Source organism: Lontra canadensis, unplaced genomic scaffold (assembly GCF_010015895.1).
Source record: "Lontra canadensis isolate GAN:19392208 unplaced genomic scaffold, GSC_riverotter_1.0 scaffold12, whole genome shotgun sequence".
NCBI lineage: Eukaryota > Metazoa > Chordata > Mammalia > Carnivora > Mustelidae > Lontra > Lontra canadensis.
The window spans coordinates 12,093,129-12,114,329 of NW_022631006.1; the positions used below are offsets into that span (position 1 = coordinate 12,093,129).

The window sequence follows — 21,201 nt, forward strand, 5'->3', positions numbered from 1 at the left end:
AGGCAGTTCTGTATCATCTTCTCACAGTGGAAATAACATCTAGTCATTTGAGAGTTCTCCCAATTTCCCTTTCAGTTCTCCCAAGGTCAATGAAATCCCTTCTGGGTAAAGTGACCATTCTACTCTATCCATTATCCCCATTCTCTAACAATTATAAGGAAGCTGTTCTCAGGCTTTGTGAAAGAGTTTTCCTCTTTACATTTCTGTCTCAACCAAACATTTATAAAAGAGGCTTTCATCAAATCTTTATTTCTCCAAATTGCCTAACCTAAATCTGGAAGGCAGGACATGCTGGCCTGCTGAGTAATTCCTTCAGCAACCTCCCCTGCCCCTGAATACACTCCGCGCGGGTTTCAGGCCCTCTTTCTGTTTTCTGCCTTCTTTTGAATAAAGCTACTAAACTCAGGACACCAAACAGAAGATGCTGGCAGGGCCACCATTGTAGTGATGAAAATATGATGAGAAAGCAACAACAGGACCCCTGTCTAAGGAAAGCTTCCTGAAATACCAAGTCATCCCAAGATGGAAACATGGGAAGAACCGATTCCAAACCTGCAGCCTCATAAAGCTGTGGAGTCAGTTCTCTGGAATCTTTCTCCCTCAAATATTTAGGAGAGAACAAGTTCAGCCCTGTATACAACACCTCAGAGAGGAAGTGGGGAAGGTTCTCCTTTCACTTAGAAGGTTATGAAAATGCTGCAGTTTTCATCCATTAACAGTTTCTTTGGCAGGGTCCTCCCGCCGCCACCATGCTGCTCTCTCAGCCTCACCGACAGATGTCCACCAGCTGGTCCAGCTCGGGGCAGCTGCACTCGTACATGTCCCGGCAACTCGCGTGGCTCTGGTTCATTAACTCTCCCAGCAGCTGGACCGTGTCGTCAGGTGCTTCTTCACATATCTTCTTAAACTGGAGCACCCGCGCGGCCTCGCTGTACACGTGCTTGGCCCGCTGGTAGAGTTTGAAGATGGGCACTTAGGAAGAAAAGGGACAGGGAACAAGGGGAGACATATTTACTGGACAACCCAGTGCAAGGAAAAGTAGTCACTGAGGACTTCCATTTCTATCTTCATTCTTGATACGTTAGACTTTAAATAGGTCTCTCTCTCACCAAAAGAAATCTTCACATCTACATCTGTCTCTTTCCAAGTCAGTTTTACTTTTTTCTTGATACGGAATACCGTCTCAGAAGTACGCTTTATCCCCATCATTCTGCACACGGAGACGTGTACACACATGTGCATGCAAACTAATTCATCCCCTCGGGAGGGGGAGGTGAGGTGTACTGGGCGCTCCCTACGCGTCAGGCCCTTTAGAGGCAGGACTGTCTCATGTCATTCTCCTCACACACTGGGGGAGTGGCAGCCTGATCCCTGTTAAACAGATAGCAGGCTGAAATGACATGCCTGAGGTCACACATCCAGAAACTAGAGAAGCAGAATATCAGTAAGGATGTCTGATCCCCGGGCCACATTCTTTCCACTGTGACCCACCAGAAAGGAGCACTGAAAATGCTTACGCTGGCAATTCTATTTCTAAAAATGTATCCTAGAGATAAGCAATTACTTACATATGTATACACACACACATGCATGTACAGCAACATTATCTATCACAGTAAAAAACAGGAAACAAATGTCTAATAACAGGGAACATTTTAAAAACTAAGCTACCTCCGTTAAAAAATGTTACTGCTATTAGATACTCAGATTCTAAGACAATTTACTCATGGGAAATTATTCCCTATCAAGTGAAAAAACAACGTAGACAACTGTAGGTACAACTGATATTAATTTTGCATTCACATATACGTGTATTGGTGAAATTTTTAATTTCTTTTTTTTTAAGATTTTATTTATTTATTTATTTGAGAGAGAGAGAGAGAGAGGTCACAAGTAGGCAGAGAGGCAGGCGGAGAGAGAGGGGGAAGCAGGCTCCCTGCCGAACAGAGAGCCCGATGCGGGCCTCGATCCCAGGACTCTGAGATCATGACCGGAGCCAAAAGCAGAGACTTAACCCACTGAGCCACCCAGGCACCCATAATTTCTAAAAATTCAAAGAAAGCACCAAAATATTAACAGTTATCATCTCTGTGGTAATTATGGGTGGTTTTATTTTCCCCTTAACACATTTCTATACTTTCTAGATTATCCACAATGACTCTAACTTCAGTTACAGAAACACATCCTACTGGGATGGCTTAATAATGATTATACGCTCCCTTGAATAACAACTGGGACCTTCTTACCATTTTCAATCTTGCCAAAGTGGCTGAGGGGGTGCTGTGGGCCTGGGGAATTTGTGATTATATGGAAGCTTACCCAGTCTACTGGAAAGAGCCAGGGCTGTGAATCACAAGGTCTGTCATTTCTTCTCAGCTCTGTGACAATTAGCTGTACCCAGTTGCTACCTCTACATGGTTCTATTTTCCCATCTCTAAAATGAGGCTGAGAATTACTTCCAGGTCTAACATTTCATGATTCTATGAAGATCTTCTTCCAAGCCTTTCCCCTTCCCCCATGTTGTTAGATGTTGTAAAGAGGATGCCGTGACTATTACCTCCTGTCCGGGCACTCAGTTCTACTCTCTGCTCTGCCTCAGGAGGCTGACAAGTATGATTACACCTCTTGGTTCCCTTGCTGTGTAGACTAGGGAAGGGGAGATCATTGAGAAATGGGAGGGAAGAGAGTAGGTCAAAGGATTTATTCCCCAGCTCCCTCCTTGCAGCTGGTTCTGCCACTCCACTGGAGGACAATGAACATCCTTTCAAGGTGGCCTTTTCTACATGACTTGATCCTCCAGTGTCAGCCTGCAGCTTCCTCTCCTAGTCTTTTACTACTTTTTCAGAGGTGCTGTCACAGTTCTCTTACAAACCAATAAATTTTATTAAAAGCTTCAGGTCACCTTTTTTCCCCTTCCACAGCACTGTCCAACTCTTGGAGATGGATAAAAAGCTAGCCATGGCTAGAGGAACCTAAGCCATTCTTAGGATCTGTGTAAAGTTCAGTAAGTACAAGGGTGGGGCTACCTTTCTATAAATTAATAAAAAAAAAATCAAAGTTTTCTTTCAAACATTCTCAATTCAGTCATATTTGGTAAATTAAACTTATAGTTAACTGCTTGGATCAATGAAATGATGCAAATTCTTATGAATTTTCCTGTCCTCTTTCAAAGAGGACCTAAATTCAGTCATCAAATCTAGTCAGTTCTTTTGCAACATGTCTTGTAATCATCCCTCCCTTATATTGCCACTGTCATCACCCAAATTTACACTTTTATTCCTTTTCCCACTTGAACTATTTTGCAGTAGTTTCTAAATTGATATCCCTGTCTTAATCTCTCCTCCCTGCAACCTCCCTTGAGGATGACACTGCCAGACTGAGCTCCTGACAGACAGCCTTACTCATGCTACCGCCCCAAACCTTCTGCCTCACCAGTGTTTCCCATAATTCAGATTCCCGCCCTCAGCACGCTCCATCCCAGCAGGACGTCTTCCCTCCAGCCAAACTCCCCTACTCTTACCCAAACACTCTTTGCTTCTCAGGATACTCGGTAGCCACATAGAAATCATTTCCTGTCCTTCTTCTCTCTCTCAAAATTTTACCTGTTTCAGTTTTAATTTTTTATGCTCAGAGAAGCCATGATGGCCCCAGCTGGAAACTCTCTCTTGACTCTACACCGCTCTTGTAGTCCATCATCTCATATTCCATCCATATTAAATTTTCCCAGTTGTTTAAATTTCAGTTGATTTACACCAGGATCTGAACAAAGGGGACACATTATGTTTCATTATTATATCTAATAAGTTCCTTTTAATCAAGAATTCACAGTGACTTTTGATAGTCTGGATTCCCAGTGTCATGTGTAAAATACAGGCACATTTCAAAGCTATAGCCTGGAATAAAACTCAATATAGTCCAGTAGTATGGGATATATATATATATAGGGACAGTATGCTTTAGTTTTTCTTTAGGATTACATAGTCCTTTAGGATGAAATATTTTCCACTGGGATTAAATATTCTAAAATAGAAACCATCCAGAAAGGTGTTTTTTGTTTTTTTTTTAAGATTTTATTTATTTATTTGAGAGAGAGAAAGAGCACAAGCAGGGGAGGGGCAGAGGGAGAGGAAGCAGATCCTCCTGAGCAGGGAGCCCAAAGTGGGGCTCAATCCCAGGCCCCTTGGATCATGACCTGAGCTGAAGGCAGAGGCTTTACCAACTGAGCCACCCAGGCGCCCCCAGAAAGGTTTCTTATACTAAACCTTAGGACTGGTGTTTTGCTTTGTGACAAGAAACATTCAGAATGCATAGAGCAGATGACCAGAACCTCACAAACCTAGCACCTTCTCGAATCTATTCTCCATTGCACAGTGTTTCACACAAGATTTTTGAATAGGCACATCTGCTGAGGACTCTGGCAGGGCATTCTGAAGGTACATGACAGACCGCCATGGCTCACACCCACCCCCCCCAAAGGTAGTAACTCCAACAACAACAAGGGAGAGGGCAGAAAGGGCATCTGGTTTCAATTGTGATATAAAAATCTTGCCACGAGCTACAAAAGATTTGGAGACCACCCTTTGGGAGGAAAAGCAGTTCTGTGTTGGCTGGACATCACAAATGCTCTTTGGATCCAGGATTCTGGCTTGTTATGTGCTGGCAATTCATCGGGTCTCTTGTTACTCAGATACCAAAAAATCCAAGAAAATCTGAAACTTTATCCACAATAGCTTTCTTCCCTGTCCAGTTAACTTTAAAACTGGATGTTCCAACTGTCTATAAGCTCTTACAATCCTTGAGAGCAATTATTATATTAAAAGATGAAGGAAGTTGTTTCTTACTATGTTCACCACATGCGTGATTACTTCCAAGGCAAATTTAATTTAAGAATATAACACCAGACACTATTAATGTCCTATCCTATTATAGGAAATTTGAGGCTTCAAAGCAGGACATACCACATAGACTTTGAAAGACTGACTTTCTCCAGCGTGAATCTTAGATAATGACTCAGTCTAATCCTGAAATCATGACACAGATTCTAAGATCTATCTAAATGATCACGACCATAAACATTTAAACTGCACAAGCCGCTGAATAAATTCACTTGTATAATAATTCTGTTAGCTCTAAACTTCTCCTTCCGTCTGACTTCCTAGGTCAGTACACTCACCACATGAGCTCTTGCCGGAGGCCCCGGCATGAGCTGTTTTGTTAGCCTGGAATGCTCCTCGCCTTGATCTTGACATGGCTGGACCCCACTTGTCATTCAAGCCTCAGCTGTCACAGCTTCAAGGAGACCTTCCCTCAACTCCAGAGTAACTCCCTCGCATATGTATTCTCTCCATTCTATTTTATTCTCCCAATACTTACTACCATCCCAAATGTCTTGCTTATATATATTTGTTCATCAGTTTGTGGTTGTTTCTCACCACTAGAAGGTCAGCCCTGGGAAAGCAAGGGCCTTCCTTATCTAGAGAATTTCACTTTTGCATCTTCAGCAGCTGAAATAGTGTCTGGCATACCACGGGGGCTCAATAAATGTTCACTGAAGGAATGGTCAGTTCCTCGTCTTTGTAGCAAAACTTGGCGAAGTAAACAATTATGGGACAAATGCAGTAGACAAGACCTACTATTTTGGCAGTTTATGCTTACTAGCACCTTCACCAAAAAAGTGGGAAAAGCTGACTAAAAGAAGGTTAAAAGACAATTAGTAAGCTCCCATGTCCAAAGTGTACCTAATACCCATTATCACAGATGACAGAATTGTTTATATTGTGTTTTGCTTCACAGATGTAGAAGAAAGGAGATTTCTAAAACAAACAAGAAGTGTTTCAAATAAAAGGGAAGGAAGAGAAATAGATCATCAGAATTAGTTAAGATAATTTTTTTCTGTTAGACAATCTTTGTAACAAAAAGCTGTCTGCTGCTTACTTTTACCTTAAAAGGATGGCCACATAGCTTATGATCAGAACCCATCTCTAATGAACGGATCTAAAAAGGGGAACAGATGATTGGTTCTTGTGCTGTATCTTTGGTGAAAATGGATGAGAAAGAGTCTGTGGCAGAGGTAACACACCAGGCATCATTTCCTCATAAAAGCTCTAAGAGCAGCTGGTCAACAGAAGATGGGGAACATGCCTATTCAATTTCTAAAAGAGTCCCACTGATTTAATCTAACTCAATTTTTTTTTTTTTTACTTACAAGACTTTTTATTACCTCATCTTTAACGAAGAGTGATGACAAAAGGCCTGAGCAAGATGGCCATCTAGCATCAGTCAACCAACAGTTCTTATTGAGCACCTGCTATGTGCCACATACCATGCTCCAAATGATAGGGAAGACATATGAAATAGGAGCCCTGGATGTGAGGAACTCAACAACTCAGTTAAACAGAGAAAACAAGCTCTGAGACCACCGCAAGTGATGAACTGCAGCAGACATGCAAGTGCCAGAGCCGCTGAAGGTGCACTAAGATGACAGGGTTTGGTGGAGGCACAACAGTAATGGGAAGGATCACAGAAGAGCCCGAACCACAGAGCGTCCTTGTTGCAAAGAAAGAATGACCAGAGGCCTGAGCTGGGAACAGGCAGAGCGTGTTTACAGACCTGAAGAGAGCAGACTGACCAGAACCTGGGGCAATTTCTCAAGGAGGTTATCCTCACACCTGAAGTTTTAACTTCCTTTGCTACACATGCTACACAAAGGTTGCAAACTAACAATCCATGGTCCATATCCAGCCCCAGTGATGCCTTCTCGACCCATGTGTTGTTTTCAAAACTGGGAATTTTTATATAAGAATCTGGATTTCTGCTTTCCCTTGAAAAACTGAAGCCTGGCAGCACTGAACCTATATTCTTGCACAAAGGTCATTGGCTGGAGCTGAGGAGCAGCGATCCCTTTTAGACAGAATACACACACCTTATTTCTACACAGATCCCTCCATTCCCAATTTTCTGATACTCAGATTGCCTCACTAGTTTGCATGCCTGCCTGGTCCTTATAGGTATGTGCATGTTCTCCTTTAACATATAGCTCTCTATTACTGGAATTCTTGGCCAGAGAGGGAAGAGTGGGCAAAGCAAGGGAGTCATCATCCCATAAGGAGCCACGGTTACTAACAAATACCACCCCCCCTCTGGGTGCACTGATAGTTCCATATTGAACTAAACTCTGTGTTCTAGTAACTTCTACTGATTGGTCTTAGTTCTGCTCCTGAGAGCCATGTAAACACAGGTCTGAGAAAAGCTCTCATGTCTTATGTTTTTTCACACACTGATGAGGATACCGTTTTCTCTGTTAATACTGAGGGAACAGTAATGAGTAAGGTGAGCTTTTTACCATCAGGAAGTAATAGTTTAACAAAAGACAAGTGTTGGTGAGGATGTGGAGAAACTAGAACTCTTGCACACTGTTGATGGGAATGCAAGATGTGCAGCCACCATGGAAAACAGTACAGAGGTTCCTCAAAAAATTAAAAATAGAACTACTGTATGATACAGCAATTCCACTCCTGGGTATACGTCCAAAAAAACTGAAATCAGGACGTCAAAGAGACGCTAGCACTCCTACCTTCATTGCAGCCCTATTCACAATAGCTAAGATACAGAAGCAAACTAAATGTCCACCAGTAGATGAATGGCTTTAAAAAATGTAGTATATACATATAAAAGAATATTATCCAGCTTTAAAAATGAAGGAAATTCTGTAATATACAGCAATATGAATGGACCTTGAGGATATTATGCTAAATTAAATAAGCCAAAAAGCCAACAAAAGAAGGGTAAGTACTACACGATTCCACTTATAGGAAGTAGCTAAAGTAATTAAATTCACAAAATCAAAGGCTGGAGTAGTAGTTACCGGGGGCCAGGAGAAGGGGAAATGGGGACTTACTAATCAACAGACATAAAGTTTCAGCGAAATAAGATGATTATCAAGTAAGATGTATAACAGTGTACCTACAGTCAACAATAATTACGCTTAAAATGCATTAAAAGGATAGATCTCATGTTAACTGTTCTTATCACAGTGAAAAATAAATGAAAATAAATTTTTTAAAAATTTAAATAAAAAAGACATAATAGTTCACTAGAGAAAAATCACTAAATAAGGACAATAAAGGCAACAGATGCTAAGGCATCTCCTCAGAGCTAACACAGAGGCATGACTGTAAGAGGTTGTCCTGATGGACTGACCCAAAAGCAAAGGCTAAGACAAAGCCTTGGGTGCAGGTAACAGAAATCTAGGAAGCAGGAGCAGGAGTAAGGAAAGGAGAAAGGCAAACGGAGGGTGCCAAACAGGGCACCACTGTGGACAACTCAGGGCCCAGTTGCTCAGGGGCCTCTCTGAAGAACCGTGTAGAAGGTACATCAAAATAGTCCCATCAGCAGATGGGAAGCCTGAGACATTTGTCCACAGACATCCCCATTGTTGCCCCCAAAGGGGTTAACTTCTCCACAAAGATGTGCCTGTACAGTGCAGCTACCTTCAGTGACTTTGAAGAATGCCCCAAGCTGATGAAGACGCGCTCACACCAGCGGCTAGCATGACATGGCTGCTGGCAAAGCTGGAATCAGGTGAGCCATGGGGATGGAGCACAGAGATTATGACCTTCACAGAAGAGGTGAAACCAGCTGAATTTAAAAGATCAGCAGGTACCCAGAAAGCCCACTAAAAGGTGGGGTAAAGAGCCAAGAAAAGCACTGGGAATTTAAGGCAGAAGGAACATCATGAACAAAGACATGGAGATTAAAAAACACGAGGTACTTTTAGAGAATCCACAGTACTCAGCTGTAACTTGCATGGAATGAGGACAAAGAGCAGAAGCAACAGGAAACTCAATGAAAGAGAAAACTGAAGCAGTAGACAGAGTCCGGATCATCAAGGTTTTGTAAGTTACCCTAAATAAAGTAAGGTATTTAAATTTTACTGTGTAGGTAAGTGGTTCTTGGCCCTTTTAGAATTACAGAAACTTTCCAGAGTCAAATCAAAGCTAGAGACCTTCCCCCCCATCTGAATGCACAAATATCCAAAATTCTACATATAGTACAACACAGACACAAGATTCCATAAAGCTATCTTTGGATCCAGGTTATAAATTCCAGCTAGAAATAAGAAACCATTGTAGGTTTTTAGCAATTATGTCAGTCAGGATTCCTGTTTGTAAACAACAGAAACTGATATGGACTAACTTAACCAAAAAAGTAATTTACTTTAAAGATATTGGAGAGCTCACAAATTCTATGAGACATAAGCACATGCCAGGACACCAGGAGGAACCTGAGCCCCTTGCTCACACCCAGATGACAAGAGACCTGGGAGAGGCAAATTGGACCCAATGCTAGGTAGCCCAAACTAGGGCACCCACGCCCAGCAGTGGTGAAATACCGTGACTCTATTAGCAGTGACGCTTTCTCCTCCGCAGACCAACCACCCAGCTCCCTCACACGACTGGATTTCAAGTCACCTTCACTGATCAGTCCTTCTAAAAGGGTGGTTCTCCCAGTGTGCCCTAGGAGTCAGTCTGAGGGGCGCCGAGTACGGTCGGACCATCCTTTCCCCCAACCTCAGTAACCAGAGTTTCTTCGTGTCGCCTCATACTACCAAACTGCATAAAGGTTGTGTGGATGTGGAAGAATGCAGAGTGCTGGCCTTCAGCTACCATGCTCAAAAGTGATCAATATTTGGGAAATCAGGCTTGGGTAAAAACTGCATCTCAGTATAATTAATCACAACAAAATAAATAAATATGCTGCTCCGGGAGAACTGGAAATCTTTCTCATGTATGTATATAATGAATCTTTCTGAGACTCTCATACCCCAAAACACTTTGCTGGTGTTTGGGCGAGGGGCTAAAAGCAGTTGAGTCCTCAGTTGCCTTTATACCCCCATGGAACTACACGCTACTGGCCAGTTTCTTTTCAAAACAAAAGGCTCCACTGGGCTAACCCAAGAGTTGTTTTCCAAGAACAGCAACCCAGAGCTGGATGGGGAAAACCACTTCAGAATCTGCTCTGGAGTCCTCTGCTTTCCTATGCAGCAAAGTTACAATAAGTCCCTGCTCTGAGGCATAGAGTCTTTGGACTATTTAAGCAGGAGAATGGAAAAACACTATATATTCCTCATTGAAGTTGGACTGTGGTTTCAAACTTATTTTCCTAATAATAATATTTTTTCAGAAATGTGAAGTTTCTGAAATGGTCAAACCCACAAAAAATGAACTGCTGTTTTCAGCCACATTAGCATCCCATTCCCATGCTGCAAACACTAAATTAAATTAGCATTTTACATTTAAGAGGGAAAAAATCTTTACCTGCTTTTGCAAAACCACAGATGAGAAAAGAAAAAAACCCATATATATATATATATATATATATATATATATATATGAGCACTTTCAACACAAACCACAATAATCCATGGAAAACTACATTCCAAGAGTCATTTGTGAATATTTGCAAATCCACAACATAATGCCATCTTGTCTGTGGAGAGTAAGGACATCCCACATGTTTCTAACTTCCCTTGCTCAGATTTCCAAGAGCAGTGAGAGCCAGCATTGTCAGCGTCATAATAAACTCTACTTCTCTGACCTTGAAGGCTTTGCCTCACTCTGCTATTGTCACCCGCACCTGCATTTTATACTCTGGCAACACACAAAGCCCCTGTTAATTCCAGGGCCATTCTGATGACAAGACAGAGTCCCTTACTCCCTAATTACTGTGTTCCCTTCTAATTACAGTCATCACACTCTGCTTTAGGAGGGGAAGGGCTGGGCTGTCTTCAACTTTATAGCAGCTAAGAACACTGTCACGGTTACTTCACAAGTCTAGTTAGGACATCAGACTTGAGATACCTTAACAACAGACCCTGTGCCCAGCGGACTCAAAGCCCCAGACTTAAGCACATGCCAAAACACCAGGAGGAACCTGAGGCCCTTGCCCACACCCAGGTGAAAAGCGACCTGGAAGAGGCAAATCGGACCATTCAGCTGCTACGGCAGGAAGCAAGACCCACTCTCTCATCAACCTACACGCGTGAGATTTCCCTAGGAAAGGGGCCTGGATGCTAGGTAGCCAAAAACTGGCACCCACCCCCAGCAGCAGTGAAACACTGTGACTCACTAGCAGTGATGTGTTCTCCTCTCCAGACCCTAGAACCTAATAAAGAGTCTTGAATGTAATAATAAATTCTCAATAATTCTCAACTAATTCTCAACACATGTCCACTTCTGGCTCCCATCCCATCAGCGAAGAAAGAATCTAAAGCTAGTTCCTGGATGAGCCGCATTTTTGTTTCCCTCTCTTTCTTGAGCAAACTACTTGCCCATGAACTTCCCAGAACATCCCTAAAATTTTGTTCTTGGAAAAAGTGAAAGGACAAGACAATTTCAAGTCATTTGAAAAGGGGCCTCAGGAGTTGGGAAGGAGTCTTGGTCAATGCAGAGCTGAATGAAGGACTATGGAAAACAAGGGTCACACTTGCCTAGAGCTGGCCTGTCCTAATATTTTAGCATAAACTGAAATGAGCTCTTGTCTTTGCTATCTTCTATTAATTGAATTACGGGGGGTGGGGAAGGAGGAACATAAGGGAGTAAAAAGGACAAGGAGAGGCAAAGGAAAACTCTGTGTTTATCTGAGAAATAAGTAGTATATTTTCATCAGAACACTTCAGCATTTATCTTATTGTTGGGTTACACTGGCCTTACTGATCACAGGCCCTAGCACAGTGCTTGGATAGTTGCCCTTCAGTTGAGTACTTACTGAATAAAGGAATAAAAATTTACCCCTATTTACTCATATTACTAATTTATTTGCCATTATGATCAAAAGGTAGGAGTCTGCCAAATTACAAGAGATTAAGCAACTGAGAAGCTCTGTCACCCACCATGCAAGACCCACCTGCTTGCATGACCCAGAGCTTGCTTTTGACAGGGATGCACCAGCTCAGACCAGGAAGGTGGCCTGAACATGGCACAAGGAGGAGAGTGAGGGAGCTCCGACGCAGGCTAAATGGGACCCTCCCCTTAATTTCCTCATGGCAAGTACTGGAGACAGTAGACCACACTACAGCTGGGCTTTCCAAAATGTGGTGTGATATTAGGGAACAGAAAAGGGGCACACTCTCACAAACATCTCATGAGGTGTTCCTATTCTCCAGGGGCTTGTAACATAGCCGGTCATATCCCGCAGAGACAGATGAGGAGGACGCTGGTTCACAGAAGCCCGCGATTACGCACGTGTTTACGTAGCCCCCTGCGGACCAGCATGGGGAGTGAATGCACGCAGGCCTGAGTGGGTCTGTGCTCTCTGTGTTTGTGTTTACATGCTTGTCCATAAGCCAGCTCTGTGTACACATTAGTCTCCCTCCCGTTATCAGATTCTTTTTCCCTTTTTCTTTTCTTTCTGTCTGACAGCCCCTTTTCCCCTGTTGAACTAAAACACAGAAAGGAGGTATATAGCTTGCTATTTTGTGTTAATCGAGTAGAATTTTATATTCCTTGTTCTTAGAACATTTTAAAGTTTCTCATTAAAAGACTAAATGTCACTGCTATTCCCAGGGAGGAGGTCTCCGGTCTTTTTTGCTGCATCAATAGCCCTTGCTAGAATTAAGGCTTCCCAGCAGCACTAATGGACTGCAGGTGCTCATTCCTGTGTTGTCTCCCACCCCATTCCTGCCTGAAGACAATATGAAGAACCAGCTTCCTCAAGAATTAAGGGAAAAAAAAAAAAAAACTATGCTATGTCTCTGCCTTTGAACATAAAGTGATCCCATGTCATGCTCTCATTAGGAAATCTGCAGCACAAATAAAGATCAATCGAGATTTCATGAGGCTAAAACTATGAAGGTCTAGATAGACATAACGGGCCATTATTTTGTTGTCCTTACTATTAAAATTTGGCAATAACCTGCTCAAAGTCCCTAGATCCATACCTAGTTACTTCTCTAGACCTGTGTGGAAACAAACTGGACACAAACTCATGTGGAAAGGAAGAAGCACACAGTTTCTAATTTAGAAGTTCTTATTAGGACATTTCCTTCCACCTAAAGCTAGGTGCTTTGAAAAATAACAAAGACATAGGAGGTGCACAACTGATTTCAAACAAGAGATGTTTTCCTGGACCATACCCTAAGACTCTAGAAAAAGAGTCTCCTGAAAAGAGTCTGTGTGAACTCCACAAGACAAGGAAGAAAGTGACAAGCTAAGAACTAGAAAGGATTTCACCAAAGTGCAGATAAAATGCCAGTGTGAGCTAAATGCGCAACATAAGAGATCACAGTATGTCTAATTTTTAAGTGAAAATACTTGGAACTTGGTCAAAAACAATATTCATTGTCCCAGATGTCTGGAAAGAAAGGCCAGTTTCATAATTTTACATGAGCAAGTAAATTGGCTCTCATCACTTAGATTTGATAGGATGAGACTCAGAGCTACACAGCACAGGGAAGTGTGGGTGTCATTAGGGATGTTTCTAACACGTTCCCCATGCTCCTAACACATGTTAAAACAAACTGCACTTCCCACCCCCACTGAAGTTCTTCACATCCACGTGCCTTACTGGAGCCAATGAAATGAGAGTAGGAGTGATGGTGTCACTCCCTAGGGGATGTTAAAAGCCAATGAGTGATTAGCAATATTCCCCTCCTCTGGCCACAGGAATTATGGACAAATGTACTGAGATAGATCCCCCCGCTCCCCCCATCTCCCCCCCTGCCCCTCTGACATGCCTGGGTCCCTGTATGTCTCAGATGAACAGAAATCCTCTGCTGCCTTGAGTTGAATATGTGGAGAGAACATACTTTTCAGGGGTCAAGCCACTGAGACTTTGGTTTTGTGACTAAAGCATAATCAGTTTGAAAACATCAATACAGGAAATGATAACTTTGACCAAAATAAACAGATTTAACTATAAGAAAAGCAGCTTTGAATACAAAGAAAATACTTTAATGGGAACTTAAAACTGTGAAAATTAAAGCAAAAATAGCAAAAAAGTAAAAGAGGAATAGCAAGATTCTGTCCTCTTAGGTAGATGAAGACTATAGAAGGTGTTTTCTGAATCTAAAGCAGCAGAGGGGCAACAAGGCACACAGTGGGACGCCAGCTGTCCTCCTACCCACAGAAGCTTCATTCTACTCAAAACAGAGGGTATTTAGGAGGGTACATATTGCATGGTGCACTGGGTGTGGTGCCTAAACAATGAATTTTGGATCACTGAAAAAAAAAACATAAAATTAAATTAAAAAAAAAAAAAAACAGAGGGTCTGGTAAATTCACACCTGACCCCTTGATGATTTCACCTCTCTGAAGGTAGAGATACATCCATGATAGATTCAAGCAAAAGGAATACTGAGTAATGTCAAGTCACATATCCTAGACTTAAGAAAAACAAGTATTTAAAAGTTTAGAAATTTTCCTTTCTTCTCCTTCCTCTCCCTTCCCTTGAGGCAGCCAGGTGTGGCATGGCCTGCAAAACCAGAGTCAAAAAGGCATATGGGCTGAAGAAGTAGCCAGGAACTACAAGGTCAGGCCCAAGGAGGCTGGCAGGGCTGGGACCAAGGTGGTAGTCAGGGCTGAGCAGCCCAGGGGCACCAGCAATGCCAAGGCCAAGGAGGCAGCTGGGGTGAAGAAGGTAGCTGGCAGGACCAGGAAAGAAGGTGGTTATAGGAGAAACAAGCAAATAAAAAAATATATTAAGGAAGATGAAAGGCTTTTTTTTTTCATGCCTCAGTGGTCTAAGCAGGGACACCAGGTGCCACTGCAGCTCAAGTACCTTATCACTTCTCTGCCAGCTCACCTCACTGGCATGGAGCAGCAGTTCGGTCCACAGCACCCCCGTCCCAATCCCACTGACTCTCCTTTCAGCTTCTCTGACTCTTGGGCCAAGTACATTTTAAGCTTCCCCCAAAGGACAGTGGTATCATCAAAGTAGCAGGCCCGGAGGCAGTGAGAGTTTGACTCCTGTTTCTGGTCATCCTCATGGGTTCCTGCTTGTCCCTATTGTTCCCCACTTCATATCAATCATCACTGCCTCACTGTCTTTCTTGTCCATTTCAGGTTCTAGCTCCTTACGTACTGTTTAAACAGCTCGTACTATTGCATGTGGTCAGATCTAAATAATAAATCCCTTTCTCTGATAAAAGCCTGATATAGCCCCACATCAGTGGTTAAGAGGGAGGGTTTACGTAGAGGGAGGGCTCAGGAATCACTGCATGGGCTTGAATCCCAACTCTGCCACTTTCAGCTGTGTGACCTTGGGCTAATCATTCTGTGCCTCAGTTTCCTCATCTGTAAAATAGCAAAATCTTGAAACCTACCATACAGATGTTCCTAGCAGCAAAATCATCTGAAGCCAATCTTTATCCCTTAAGTTCCTCTAAACTGAATCTATGCAGCCTGTGCTCTATTTCACTTACAGAGATTTCAAATGTTTTAAGGAAAGTCCGGTGTGAATTCAAAGACCACTGTCAAAAACACTGAGATGCAAGACAGAATGTTCTGTTGGCTGCAGAACATTGATATCACTCTTTGTTTATAGAATGAAAAAGGAATATTCAGCATTATTAACAGTTATGTCAATGAGCACAAGCCTAATTAGTATTGTGATGGAAAATGCATCTGCCCTTCTCTTCTAAACAAAATTTCAAACAAACAAAAACAACATCTACCAAAAAATTCTTTGTTCCCCAGGAGCTGTTTAATTTGGGGAGTTTGATTGTCATATCTCAATAGTATGAACAAATTAGGAGGGTGGGGAGGACGATGTTAAGGGTGACTGCACCAAGATTTGAATGTATGTGTCTGAAGGTGTTTATACGAGTTTCCAGCCTGGAAAAGGACTTTCATGCAGGTACTCTAAACAGGTGCACAAGTATAGCAAATATTTTAAAAGAACTTAGAATAGTGTAAGTGCTTACAACATAGTAAGTACTCAATGTTAGATGTTGTTAATACCATTATTACTATTAATACAGGATGAACAGATTTTTTTAAAAGCTAGATATAACACCCTTTATTTAGACTTTGAGTTCCTTGAATTGGCCTCCCACCCATTACTTCTCCATATGAAGAGAAGAAAATTCATTTAAGTCACTCTTATTCATTTAGCGAACATGTGCTAGTCATCACGGGAATACAGAGGTGCACAAAAATCCTCGGAGAAGATGATTCCTCGTGGCTCATATTTAGTTGCTGTGACTCTTCAAGGGTTTATCTCTGGGAAATGCTACTCTAGTAACTACTGTGTGAGAGTTTCATAGGAAGCTGGAAAAGTTGCTTCCAGCTTGCTTTCATAGCTGTAAGTCACCAGAGTCCATGGGTCTGCTATTGTCAGGCAGGTAGATATCCCCTTCTGCCTTCCCTATACCAGGTATGGTCTCCCTGAAGCTAAGGGCTCGGTACACAAGGATGACCTTCCTAGAGAGAGGAAAACACTCGTCCTCAACACAGAGGATCAGAGTGTCTGACAGAGGTCAATGTTTAGTCTCACTGATCTAAGAACTCTCTATCACACTTCATCCTCTCTTGCCAGCCGTGCCCAAATCACATTAACATGAGATACTTGGGGAACTCGAGGGTTTGAAGGTACAGAGTATGAAGAGGTGGTCAAGTTCATAGATTCATTCTGGACCTGTCTCAGTTCAAGATGGCCAAATATATTTAAGACTACTTGTAAGGGTCAACTGCTCCTCAAAACGTACCTTCAGAATTTGTTTCATTCTTAGCTCTTTTAAAAGTCTCATGCAAGGAGATGAAAATTCCAGAATTCTCCCACTTTTGTGACTCCAGGGTGGTTCAGGAGCCTTGTGGGATTAGGGGGAGGTTCCCGTCAGTGGCATAGGCACTGGCCAGTACACAACACAGATGACTGGTGTGACTCCAACACAAGGATATTGGGTGTTCCTACAGAAGTTGAGAGTTTTAAGATGTCATGTCTTTAAAATCATACATATAAGGTATTTTCACATTCATGTTTAGTTCCTTAAATATTCAAAAAGGGAAGGTAAATCAATGAATAGGGGTATATTATGCACACAGTTGAAAGAAGAAGAGGAAAACCCACAAAGGAAGCATTATCCCCAAGTGATCAGAGATCAAAGTTTTATTTTCCAGGAAAATAAAGGCCCTTTACTCCTGGCATGATCCTGCCCTCTGTGGCCAGATAGCCAAGAAGTCAACAGGAACTGAGCAACAAACAGAGAGACCAGATAGAGAGGGAAAGGGAAAAGGACTAAGTGAAAGCTAATTTTCCCCACACTTGATTCCAAAACAACTTAAAGCATATCTTTTGTGCATAACAAAAAGTTACTTGATTTATCCTTTCAATACTTTGTTTCATAAGAATCTATTATATTGTGAAAATGAAAACAACAAAGAAAACTGAAGGATTCATTTTATTTGGCATTATTGGAAGTCCATCACCAGATTTGAAGGACTTCTGCTCAACCAATATCTGTAAACTCTAGAAAGGTCTATATTTTCCTTTGGCATTTCTTCTAGACTCTTCATAGAAAACTTTTCTTCCAAAATTCTTACAAGAACAATTAGATGCATTGCGGTAATAGAATTTAGTGCCTGATAGCTTACAAGCTATTTTTTAAATCAATTTCCTTAATATCTGAGAACACTTAATTAGAAAATGAGATTACTGACCAACTGACTGTTTTTATTTTATGAAGTACCTTTATATGTTTCCATCACATAAAAACAAACCACTTTTCTTAGGCCTAGCTGAGATCATCTACGAGGACCGTACTTCTATCAAATGAGAAATTCCACAGCGATTCTCACAGTTCTTCTGTAATACAACTCATGCACATTCTGGTTAAGTTGAGTTTGCTCCTTAAATTAAGCAAGCTACTGGATGCCACATGATCTTAGACTCCTAAGACCAAAGCACCAGAATGGGAAAGAGCCAAAAGAAAACTCTTCAACCACAAAGTAACCTATGTTCATCACCTCTCTCTGGTTTCAAGACAAAAAAAAAAAATTAGGGCCAACCAAAATAAAGTCAATATTATCTGAAGGTGCAGGGTCGCTAAGGCCAGCTTATTAAAATGCTGAGAAGAAAAAAATGAATAGCAGAAAGAGAATTGGGTTAAATCAGAAAAGAAGGATTTGGGATCTGGCTTTAGCACTTAACCTGTAAATCTTGACAAATCCTGTACCTCTCTGACCTTACTTTCTTCACCTATGAAATGAAGATAACCATGTGACCCAGAGTTATTGTGAAATTCAAACTCTATGATGCGCGTGAAGAGGAATATGTAAGCCACAAAGCAAATAACAACACTTTTTGTTGTTTTTTTTTACTCTAGATGTCTTCCTAAAGAGCAGTCCATGTCAGCGCCCTGTGCTTGCTCAAAAGCCTGATTATTGCTCATGACTTTGGAAATCACAGGATCCAAACAAATTAGCCGGCAACTGCCCAGCACTTTTGTCACACATGGTCCCAGGCAGTTACTAATCTAAGCATTGAGATTCGTGTCCAGCCCAGCACAGCGCATCTAAGCAGCAGGCCCACCCCCGTGCCAGCTGTATGTGCCCACCTCTCCTGCTTCTGACCACAGCTTCGTCTTTTCCTCGTGGTTCACACCTTCGGAGACACCTCCCCTCCCTCAGATCAGCCTGGCCCCTCCCTCAGATCAGCCTGGCCCCTGAGCCTCTAGAAACCCACACACCATATCACACCCTTAGATTCTTCCTACCTGTGGGGAAGGCCTGACAAATACTACTTGAATCACTCCTTGCCAGTTCCTAGCGATGGACTGTGGCCATTCTAAACAACGTCTAAAGGATTTGAGGGTTTTCCTTTGTGTGTTTAGTTTTAATGGCCTCTGAGCACTTCCAAATCTAATTATTAGAAATTTGGAAAGAGAAAACAACAATTGTCCATGAGCCTCTGGAAGTCTGGCTGGCTTAGCAAAGGTTGTGAGCCACAGTTTGATTGTAAACATCTCTCCCTACACTGTCACCTCACGGTCCACATCTCCCAACTCACACTCATAACCAGGTAAAGGAACCAATTTTGGCTGAAAGAGAACAGTGGATTCCACATCCCTTTGAGAAAGGCCTGGATCTCCCTGATGAGAAAAATTAGTTCTAGTCGAAACTAAGTGTGTTAAAGTGTATGCATCCAGATAAAGGGCGGAGGCACCCTCCAGAGTCTGCTGCTGGGGTCCTATGTCATCTCTGTGCCCCCTCATATAATCTAAGAGCAGCATCACCTTTAGTAAGAATCGCACCATCTAAGGGGTTAAGAGAAATGTTTTCTTGAGGTCTTGAACAGACCGAAGCACAAACTCAGAAGGAACAAGGTGAAGATACAACAGGATCTTAATCCCTAAAGTAAAAGCTGAGTGCCAAGAGAATTCAGCTGGAAATGTGGCTGAAGTTAGATTCAGAAAGTAAATCAAGTGACAGGAATCTAGGAGATTCTAGAACTCCACCGACTGACTTATGTTCACAGTTGGGTTTTTAACTTACTAATTCCAACAGTAAAAGAGGAAGAAAACTTTAAAGGATAACAGAATTATAAAATGGATTCATTCATTCAACATAGATTTATTAAGTACAAACAAAGTGAGTACTTTGTAAGTACAAAGTAAGTAAATTATAGAAAGCATTGCAAGTGGGTTAGTAGGGTAGTTATTTTAGATGAAGGGGTAAGATTAAGCATGCATCTTTTTTGTTATTTTTTTTTGTTTTTTTTGTTTTTAAAGATTTTATTTATTTAATAGATCACAAGTAGGCAGAGAGGCAGGCAGAGAGAGAGGGGGAAGCAGGCTCCCCGCTGAGCAGAGAGCCCGACTCGGGGCTAGATCCCAGGACCCTGAGACCATGACCTGAGCCGAAGGCAGAGGCTTTAACCCACTGAGCCACCCAGGTGCCCCAGCACGCATCGTTTTTATAAAAACAATGACACCATTATTTTGGGGGGGAAACCTTAAATATATACATAAACAACAATGCATATACTATGATACGGAAAGTATCTTCCGTGTTTTCCAAGGTTTTCTGGGAAATTAACTTCTTGGGTTTTTTTTAATGGTAAAAAAAAAAAAAGGCTGGAAAGACATGCAGATGCAGAGAAAAAGGAACATGGGTACAGAGAAAGAGAACAAGCTGTGGATTGAGAAGGATATGGAAAAGGTAAGAATTCTATTGAACTTTTAAGATAAATAGGAACTGCAATTCAGAAAAGAGTAAAGATCCCTCAGAATAGGGCAGTGATGTATAGAATTAAAAGTCCAGAGGCACGAGGGTTGCTGGGGGGAGGGGGGACGGGAGAGGGTGGTGGGATATGGACATTGGGGAGGGTATGTGGTATGATGAGTGCTGTGAAGTGTGTAAACCTGGCGATTCACAGACCTGTACCCCTGGGGATAAAAATACGTTATATGTTTAATTAAAAAATAAATAAAATTATAAAAAAAATTAAAAAAAAATAAAAAATAAAAGTCCAGAGGCACAACCAAGATGCAATTAGTAAGTACAATGGTTCAACCAAGACAATACTGTCTGAGTGCTTGTATGGACTCAACAGGGAGTAGGGAAAGCACAGGATTAGGCCAAACTGAGGAGAAAACTAGCATCCACATTAAGGAGCTTAGGCAATGCACTGAACTGAAGGCTGGCCTTTATAAGCTCCCACCCCAACTCTACCTCCAGAGACAACTGGATCTTCGTTAGATGCCCCTGCTCCCCAGTGGTGACTGCCCACAGATAGACAACTTTTACTTCTAAGAAGAGAAGCCACCCCAGGGCTGCATCCCTCACCTCCAACATTTACCGTCATCTCAGAGATCTGATGTTATCATTGTGAAAACAACATCCCGTGAAAGTAGCAGGCAAACAGAAAAAAGCTTTCACGCTAAGGTGGGCAACAAGTTCCAAGCGAAGCAGTGAATTATTCCCTGGTGTTCCAGGGGGTGTCTCAGCAGCTCCAAGCACTGCTCCAACCTAGACTTTTCTGTGCACGTAGTATAATAATCACAAAAATGCACAGAGGAAAAGAAAGAGAAACGTCTTGAAGTGGGAACTTCTCGAGGGCAGGAACCATGTTTTATCCACCTTTACCTCTCCAGAATACCTGGCATGTGGCAGATCAGGAAATGTTTATTGATGAATGAATCAATGAATTTAATGAAGCCCAGAATCTAGAGAATTAAGTTTGCCAAAACATACACATTCTCCAAAT

At 42.0% G+C, this 21,201-nt stretch overlaps 1 protein-coding gene across 7 annotated transcripts in view; it reads right to left on the bottom strand.

The window, feature by feature from the left end:
- The window catches only part of GALK2 (galactokinase 2), a 109,603-nt gene that overhangs the window by 8,442 nt on the left and 79,960 nt on the right, over positions 1-21,201 (bottom strand). For all 7 annotated transcript variants that reach the window (XM_032856538.1, XM_032856540.1, XM_032856537.1 and 4 more), the window contains one exon: positions 771-972. In XM_032856538.1, coding sequence (XP_032712429.1) covers positions 771-972 — 202 coding nt within the window. The remainder of the gene's footprint in view (positions 1-770; positions 973-21,201) is intronic.